This window comes from Silurus meridionalis, chromosome 10, assembly GCF_014805685.1.
Source record: "Silurus meridionalis isolate SWU-2019-XX chromosome 10, ASM1480568v1, whole genome shotgun sequence".
NCBI classification, from domain to species: Eukaryota; Metazoa; Chordata; class Actinopteri; order Siluriformes; family Siluridae; genus Silurus; species Silurus meridionalis.
The window spans coordinates 28298381-28308380 of NC_060893.1; the positions used below are offsets into that span (position 1 = coordinate 28298381).

Genomic DNA, 10000 nt, shown 5'->3' on the forward strand with positions numbered 1-10000 from the left:
GTTAAACCGGCGTTACAGAGGAAACCGAGATCTGATTGGTTAAACCGGCGTTACAGAGGAAACCGAGATCTGATTGGTTAAACCGGCGTTACAGAGGAAACCGAGATCTGATTGGTTAAACCGGCGTTACAGAGGAAACCGAGATCTGATTGGTTAAACCGGCGTTACAGAGAAACCGAGATCTGATTAGTTAAACCGGCGTTACAGAGAAACCGAGATCTGATTGGTTAAACCGGCGTTACAGAGAAACCGAGATCTGATTGGTTAAACCGGCGTTACAGAGGAAACCGAGATCTGATTGGTTAAACCGGCGTTACAGAGGAAACCGAGATCTGATTGGTTAAACCGGCGTTACAGAGGAAACTGAGATCTGATTGGTTAAACCGGCGTTACAGAGGAAACTGAGATCTGATTGGTTAAACCGGCGTTACAGAGGAAACTGAGATCTGATTGGTTAAACCGGCGTTACAGAGGAAACTGAGATCTGATTGGTTAAACCGGCGTTACAGAGGAAACCGAGATCTGATTGAAGGGTATAGCTGTGTTAGAGTTTTCATGTCACAATCTACCTCCTACTGGAAGCCCAGATGAAGCTCCAAACCCTGATGATGTTGCTGAAGCTCCAAAACCAGTTGATGAAGCTCCAAAACCAGTTGATGAAGTTGATGAAGCTCCAAAACCAGATGATGATGATGATGAAGCTCCAACACCTGAAGATGATGATGATGAAGACCCGAAGATCCCTCCACCTGAGGACGTGTGTGTTCTTGGATTGCTCAACTCTGCTATCTGTGGAAAAAAAAATCTGTGTGTGAGAGAGTAAGTGAGTGAGTGAGTGAGTGAGTGAGTGAGTAAGTGAGTGAGTGAGTGAGTGTGTGTTTGTGTGTATATGTGTGTGTGTGTGTGTGTGTGTGTGTAAATTGCTCACCATAGCAGCACGTGTGTTAGCGTTCATGCTTCTCAGTTCCTGGACTCTGGATCTCCACTGATTGACCAGCTGCTGGACAGAGTTTGCCTAAACCAATCACATCACAAAGAGGTTTAGTAAATCCACCAGGTCCACAGAGGAAACATCTAACAGATTAAACCCGTCACATCAGCACAACCAGGACCTGTTCCTCATCAGATCTCAAAAAACACATGAACCTGCTTTAAAAGTTATCTTACGTAGGACTGCAGGTCTCCAGTGGCCATGCTGGTGTAGTATTCCATCCTCAGTTCCTCTTGAGATAGCTCAACAAACCCTACACACACACACACACACACACACACACACACACACACACACTAGTTATCCCCCCACACTTAATCCCTGAATCTTTCTATTCCTGACCCCTGACCCACCTGTGATGGAGGCTTTGAGGATGGAGTAGCAGGAGAAGATCCACTGTCCTGAGCTCTGCCACACCTCCATGTCATTCTGGATCACCTCTCTGTCGACCAAACATGAAGTTCAGTCTTTAGGAAATGACCTCAGACAGATATTTAAACACGGAAAGATTTTGTGCTGATCTTCACATCACTCACAGCTGTTTATCCACATCATCTCCTCCACCACTTCCACCACCTCCTCCACCTCCTGAACCTGCACCGGTTCTCCCGTATCTGCTCTGAGGGTTGTTCAGGGTGGAGAAACGGTTCTGTGTGTTAAGGCTGAAGTTAGAACTCCGGTCATCTCTCGCTGGTCCACTGTTCCCTCTGCCCCAGTCTGATCCTCCATGGGAGAAGGACGAGGGCTGGTTCACGTTTCCCCCCGAGCGCTGAGATGGATTCACCCACACCCGGTTCACCGAGCCTGCAAAAACAGGAATGTATCATTAACTGTCAGATCAGTGGGGGGGTCACCTGGCTGCCGTTCTTCACCTTTAAACTCTGAAGAATACGTTCAGCTCCACACACCATGCCACAGAAAATGTTTTTGCCTTTAAATTTTTGGGTTTGACACCAAGAGCCTCCACGTGAACATCCTGACCACCTCCATCATAGTGTGGTATGTAAAGAGAAAGCACTATAGATAGTGTTGAGAACCTCCCAATGCATCACAGGGACACAACTACCTGCCACTGAGCTCCTTCTCCACCACAGATGTCTGCTCATCACCACCATTGTCAGGGACCTCCTCACACCCCAGTCACTAACTGTCTCACCTCCTCCCACACAGAAGGAGATACAGAAACATACGCAGAAGAACCAGCAGGGTCAGAACCAGCAGGGTCGGGTCAGAACCAGCAGGGTCAGAACAAGCTTTATTTAATCAAACATCACCAAACTAAACTTTCAACTACACTGGTGTCTCACTTCACTGCCTTTGATCATCATGCAAGAAACTTTCTGGAAACTTTCCATGGGAACTTCATCTGGGGAATTTTGGAAATATTTAAAGTTGGAAACTGGGCAGAAATATACAGGAATTAATGATATATACATATAGTATATATGTTTATATATTTATTTGATGTGTATGTGTTTATATATTTATTTGATGTATATGTGTATATATTTATTTAATGTATATGTGTTTATATACTTATTTGATGTATATGTGTTTATATATTTATTTAATGTATATATGTTTATATATTTATTTGATGTATGTATTTATATATTTATTTGATGTATATATGTTTATATATATATTTGGTGTGTATATGTTTATATATTTATTTGATGTGTATATGTTTATATATTTATTTGATGTATATGTTTATATATTTATTTGATGTATATGTTTATATATTTATTTGATGTGTATGTGTTTATATATTTATTTGATGTATATATGTTTATATATTTATTTGATGTATTTTTGTCAATGCTTTTTGGCGAATAAACATTTATTTGATGTATATGTTTATATATTAATTTAATGTATATGTTTATATATTTATTTGGTGTATATATTTATATATTTATTTGATGTATATATGTTTATATACTTATTTGATGTATATATTTTATATATTTATTTGATGTATATATGTATATATATTTATTTGGTGTATATATTTTATATATTTATTTGATGTATATATATTTTATATATTTATTTGATGTGTATGTGTTTATATATTTATTTGGTGTGTATATGTTTATATATTTATTTGATGTGTATGTGTTTATATATTTATTTGATGTATATATTTTTATATATTTATTTGATGTATGTGTTTATATATTTATTTGATGTGTATGTTTATATATTTATTTGATGTATATGTGTTTATATATTTATTTGATGTATGTTTATATATTTATTTGATGTGTATGTGTTTATATATTTATTTGATGTGTATGAGTTTATATATTTATTTGATGTGTATGGTTATATATTTATTTGATGTGTATGTGTTTATATATTTATATGATGTATATGTGTTTATATATTTATTTGATGTGTATGTGTTTATATATTTATTTGATGTGTATATGTTTATATATTTATTTGATGTATATGTGTTTATATATCTATTTGATGTATATGTGTTTATATATTTATTTGATGTGTATGTGTTTATATATTTTAACCCAGCCATTAGGGGGGCACAAGCCAGTGCATTCTTAGTGCCGGTCCCAAGCCCGGGTAAATGGGGAGGGTTGCATTAGGAAGGGCATCCAGTGTAAAACATGTGCCAAATTAAATATGCGGATCACAAATGAGAATTTCATACCGGATCGGTCGAGGCCCGGGTTAACAACGACCGCCACAGGTATTGTTAGCCGACAGGGTACCGGTGGAAATTGGGCTACTGTTGGCTGAAGGAGGAGAAGGAGAGGAGGAAGACGTCTACAGAGACGGCAGGGAAAGGAGCAGTGTAGGAGAGTAGAGGTTCGTGTTGGTACTTTAAATGTTGGTGCTATGACGGGTAAAGGGAGAGAGGTAGCTGATATGATGGAGAGGAGAAAGGTAGATATGTTGTGTGTTCAGGAGACCAAGTGGAAAGGGAGTAAGAGCAGGAACATTGGAGGTGGGTTTAAACTGTTTTACCATGGTGTGGATGGAAAGAGAAATGGTGTAGGGGTGATTCTGAAGGAAGAGTACAGTAAGAGTGTAGTGGAGGTGAAGAGAGTTTCTGATAGGGTGATGATTGTGAAGGTGGAAGTTGAAGGGATGATGATAAATGTCATCAGTGCCTATGCTCCACAAGTTGGCTGTGAGATGGAGGAGAAGGAAAGATTCTGGAGTGAATTAGATGAAGTGGTAGATGGTGTACCTAGGAAAGAACGATTGGTGATTGGGGCAGACTTTAATAGGCATGTAGGTGAAGGGAACAGAGGTGATGAGGAGGTGATGGGTAGGTATGGTTTTAAGGAGAGGAATGTGGAAGGGCAGATGGTGGTAGATTTTGCTAAAAGGATGGAAATGGCAGTGGTGAACACGTATTTTAAGAAGAAGGAGGATCATAGGGTGGCGTATAAGAGTGGAGGAAGGTGCACACAGGTGGACTATGTGCTATGCAGGAGATGCAACCTGAAGGAGATTGGAGACTGTAAGGTGTTGGCGGGGACAGTGTAGCTAGACAGCATCGGATGGTGGTCTGTAGGATGGTTTTGGAGGCGAAGAAGAGGAGGAGAGTGAGGACTGAAAGAAGAATAAGATGGTGGAAACTGAAGGAGGAAGAGTGTAGTGTGAGGTTCAGGGAAGAGGTCAGACAGGGGCTTGGTGGTGGTGAAGAGGTGCTGGATGATTGGGAAACTACTGCAGGAGTGATGAGGAGGCAGCTAGAAAAGTACTTGGTGTGACATCTGGAAATAGAAAGCAAGACAAGGAGACGTGGTGGTGGAATGAGGAAGTGCAGGAGAGCATTAGGGGAAAGAGGTTGGCAAAACAGAAGTGGGATCGACAGAGTGATGAGAAAAGTAGGCAGGAGTACAAGGAGATGCGGCAGCAGGTAAAAGGGATGTGGCGAAAGCCAAGGAAAAGGCATATGAGGAGCTGTATAAGAGGTTGGACACTAAGGAAGGAGAAAAGGATTTATACCGATTGGCCAGGCAGAGGACCGAGCTGGGAAGGATGTACTGCAAGTTAGAGCAATAAAGGATGGAGAGGAAATGTGTTGACTAGTGAGGAGAGTGTGTTGAGAAGGTGGAGGGAGTATTTTGAGCAGCTGATGAATGAGGAAAATCAGAGAGAGAAGGTTGGATGATGTGGAGTTGGTGAAGCAGGATGTAGATAGGATTAGTAAGGAGGAAGTGAGAGCAGCGATTAAGAGGATGAATAATGGAAAGTCGGTTGGACCAGATGACATACGGTTTATATTTATTTGATGTATATATTTTATATGATGTATATGTGTATATATTTATTTGATGTAGGTGTTTATATATTTTAACCCAGCCATTAGGGGCACAAGCCAGTGCATTCTTAGTGCGGTCCCAAGCCGGGTAAATGGGGAGGGTTGCGTTAGGAAGGGCATCCAGCGTAAAACATGTGCCAAATCAAATATCACGGATCACAAATGAGAATTTCATACCGGATCGGTCGAGGCCCGGGTTAACAACGACCGCCACAGGTATCGTTAGCCGACAGGGTACCGGTGGAAATTGGGCTACTGTTGGCTGAAGGAGGAGAAGGAGAGGAGGAAGGCGTCTACAGAGGCGGCAGGAAAGGAGCAGTGTAGGAGAGTAGAGGTTCGGGTTGGTACTTTAAATGTTGGTACTATGACTGGTAAAGGGAGAGAGGTAGCTGATATGATGGAGAGGAGAAAGGTAGATATGTTGTGTGTTCAGGAGACCAAGTGGAAAGGGAGTAAGGCCAGGAACATTGGAGGTGGGTTTAAACTGTTTTATCATGGTGTGGATGGAAGAGAAATGGTGTAGGGGTGATTCTGAAGGAAGAGTACAGTAAGAGTGTAGTGGAGGTGAAGAGAGTTTCTGATAGGGTGATGATTGTGAAGGTGGAAGTTGAAGGGATGATGATAAATGTCATCAGTGCCTATGCTCCACAAGTTGGCTGTGAGATGGAGGAGAAGGAAAGATTCTGGAGTGAATTAGATGAAGTGGTAGATGGTGTACCTAGGAAAGAACGATTGGTGATTGGGGCAGACTTTAATGGGCATGTAGGTGAAGGAACAGAGGTGATGAGGAGGTGATGGGTAGGTATGGTTTTAAGGAGAGGAATGTGGAAGGGCAGATGGTGGTAGATTTTGCTAAAAGGATGGAAATGGCAGTGGTGAACACGTATTTTAAGGAGAAGGAGGATCATAGGGTGACGTATAAGAGTGGAGGAAGGAGCACACAGGTGGACTATGTGCTATGCAGGAGATGCAACCTGAAGGAGATTGGAGACTGTAAGGTGTTGGCGGGGACAGTGTAGCTAGACAACATCGGATGGTGGTCTGTGGGATGGTTTTGGAGGCGAAGAAGAGGAGGAGAGTGAGGACTGAAAGAAGAACAAGATGGTGGAAACTGAAGGAGGAAGAGTGTAGTGTGAGGTTCAGGGAAGAGGTCAGACAGGGGCTTGGTAGTGGTGAAGAGGTGCTGGATGATTGGGAAACTACTGCAGGAGTGATGAGGGAGGCAGCTAGAAAAGTACTTGGTGTGACATCTGGAAATAGAAAGCAAGACAAGGAGACGTGGTGGTGGAATGAGGAAGTGCAGAAGAGCATTAGGGGAAAGAGGTTGGCAAAACAGAAGTGGGCTCGACAGAGTGATGAGAACAGTAGGGAGGAGTACAAGGAGATGCGGCAGCAGGTAAAAAGGGATGTGGCGAAAGCCAAGGAAAAGGCATATGAGGAGCTGTATAAGAGGTTGGACACTAAGGAAGGAGAAAAGGATTTATACCGATTGGCCAGGCAGAGGAACCGAGCTGGGAAGGATGTACTGCAAGTTAGAGCAATAAAGGATGGAGAGGGAAATGTGTTGACTAGTGAGGAGAGTGTGTTGAGAAGGTGGAGGGAGTATTTTGAGCAGCTGATGAATGAGGAAAATCAGAGAGAGAGAAGGTTGGATGATGTGGAGTTGGTGAAGCAGGATGTAGATAGGATTAATAAGGAGGAAGTGAGAGCAGCGATTAAGAGGATGAATAATGGAAAGTCGGTTGGACCAGATGACATACCGGTTTATATTTATTTGATGTGTATGTGTTTATATATTTATTTGATGTATGTGTTTATATATTTATTTGATGTATATATGTTTATATAATTATTTGATGTATATGTTTATATATTTATTTGATGTGTATGTGTTTATATATTTATTTGATGTAGGTGTTTATATATTTATTTGATGTATGTGTTTATATATTTATTTGATGTATATGTTTATATTTATTTGATGTATATGTTTAGATATTTATTTGATGTATATGTTTAGATATTTATTTGATGTGTATGTGTTTAAATATTTATTTGATGTATGTGTTTATATATTTATTTGATCGGTCGAGGCCGGGTTAACAACGACCGCCACAGGTATCGTTAGCCGACAGGGTACCGGTGGAAATTGGGCTACTGTTGGCGAAGGAGGAGAAGGAGAGGAGGAAGGCGTCTACAGAGGCGGCAGGAAAGGAGCAGTGTAGGAGAGTAGAGGTTCGGGTTGGTACTTTAAATGTTGGTACTATGACGGGTAAAGGGAGAGATAGCTGATATGATGGAGAGGAGAAAGGTAGATATGCTGTGTGTTCAGGAGACCAAGTGGAAAGGGAGTAAGGCCAGGAACATTGGAGGTGGGTTTAAACTGTTTTATCATGGTGTGGATGGAAGAGAAATGGTGTAGGGGTGATTCTGAAGGAAGAGTACAGTAAGAGTGTAGTGGAGGTGAAGAGAGTTTCTGATAGGGTGATGATCGTGAAGGTGGAAGTTGAAGGGATGATGATAAATGTCATCAGTGCCTATGCTCCACAAGTTGGCTGTGAGATGGAGGAGAAGGAAAGATTCTGGAGTGAATTAGATGAAGTGGTAGATGGTGTACCTAGGAAAGAGCGATTGGTGATTGGGGCAGACTTTAATGGGCATGTAGGTGAAGGGAACAGAGGTGATGAGGAGGTGATGGGTAGGTATGGTTTTAAGGAGAGGAATGTGGAAGGGCAGATGGTGGTAGATTTTGCTAAAAGGATGGAAATGGCAGTGGTGAACACGTATTTTAAGAAGAAGGAGGATCATAGGGTGGCGTATAAGAGTGGAGGAAGGTGCACACAGGTGGACTATGTGCTATGCAGGAGATGCAACCTGAAGGAGATTGGAGACTGTAAGGTGTTGGCGGGGACAGTGTAGCTAGACAGCATCGGATGGTGGTCTGTAGGATGGTTTTGGAGGCGAAGAAGAAGAGGAGGAGAGTGAGGACTGAAAGAAGAATAAGATGGTGGAAACTGAAGGAGGAAGAGTGTAGTGTGAGGTTCAGGGAAGAGGTCAGACAGGGGCTTGGTGGTGGTGAAGAGGTGCTGGATGATTGGGCAACTACTGCAGGAGTGATGAGGAGGCAGCTAGAAAAGTACTTGGTGTGACATCTGGAAATAGAAAGCAAGACAAGGAGACGTGGTGGTGGAATGAGGAAGTGCAGGAGAGCATTAGGGGAAAGAGGTTGGCAAAACAGAAGTGGGATCGACAGAGTGATGAGAAAAGTAGGCAGGAGTACAAGGAGATGCGGCAGCAGGTAAAAGGGATGTGGCGAAAGCCAAGGAAAAGGCATATGAGGAGCTGTATAAGAGGTTGGACACTAAGGAAGGAGAAAAGGATTTATACCGATTGGCCAGGCAGAGGACCGAGCTGGGAAGGATGTACTGCAAGTTAGAGCAATAAAGGATGGAGAGGAAATGTGTTGACTAGTGAGGAGAGTGTGTTGAGAAGGTGGAGGAGTATTTTGAGCAGCTGATGAATGAGGAAAATCAGAGAGAGAAGGTTGGATGATGTGGAGTTGGTGAAGCAGGATGTAGATAGGATTAATAAGGAGGAAGTGAGAGCAGCGATTAAGAGGATGAATAATGGAAAGTCGGTTGGACCAGATGACATACGGTTTATATTTATTTGATGTGTATGTGTTTATATATTTATTTGATGTATGTGTTTATATATTTATTTGATGTATATATGTTTATATATTTATTTGATGTATATGTTTATATATTTATTTGATGTGTATGTGTTTATATATTTATTTGATGTATGTTTATATATTTATTTGATGTATGTGTTTATATATTTATTTGATGTATATGTTATATATTTATTTGATGTATGTGTTTATATATTTATTTGATATATGTTTATATATTTATTTGATGTGTATGTGTTTAAATATTTATTTGATGTATGTGTTTATATATTTGATGTATGTTTATATATTTATTTGATGTATATATGTTTATATATTTATTTGATGTGTATGTGTTTATATATTTATTTGATGTGTATATGTTTATATATTTATTTGATGTATATATGTTTATATATTTATTTGATGTATGTGTTTATATTTATTTGATGTATATGTTTTATATTTATTTGATGTATATGTTTATATATTTATTTGATGTGTATGTGTTTATATATTTATATATTTATTTGATGTTTATATATTTATTTGATGTATGTGTTTATATATTTATTTGATGTATGTGTTTATATATTTATTTGATGTATATGTGTTTATATATTTATTTGATGTATATATTTATATATTTATTTGATGTATATGTTTATATATTTATTTGATGTATGTGTTTATATATTTATTTGATGTGTATGTGTTTATATATTTATTTGATGTATATATGTTTATATATTTATTTGATGTGTATGTGTTTATATATTTATTTGATGTGTATGTGTTTATATATTTATTTGATGTATGTGTTTATATATTTATTTGATGTATATATTTTTATATATTTATTTGATGTATGTGTTTATATATTTATTTGATGTATGTGTTTATATATTTATTTGATGTGTATGTGTTTATATATTTATTTGATGTATATGTTTATATATTTATGATGTATATGTTTATATATTTATTTGATGTATATGTTTATATATTTATTTGATGTGTATGTGTTTAT

General features: G+C 39.2%; 1 protein-coding gene across 1 annotated transcript in view; it reads right to left on the reverse strand.

Moving 5' to 3' along the window:
• nup42 (nucleoporin 42) overlaps positions 1 to 10000 on the reverse strand; it is a 12053-nt gene that overhangs the window by 669 nt on the left and 1384 nt on the right. Inside the window, exons 2-6 of the mRNA XM_046858923.1 lie at positions 1528 to 1795; positions 1345 to 1433; positions 1168 to 1244; positions 929 to 1015; positions 570 to 789 (exon numbers count right to left, since the gene is read on the reverse strand). Coding sequence (XP_046714879.1) covers positions 570 to 789; positions 929 to 1015; positions 1168 to 1244; positions 1345 to 1433; positions 1528 to 1795 — 741 coding nt within the window. The remainder of the gene's footprint in view (positions 1 to 569; positions 790 to 928; positions 1016 to 1167; positions 1245 to 1344; positions 1434 to 1527; positions 1796 to 10000) is intronic.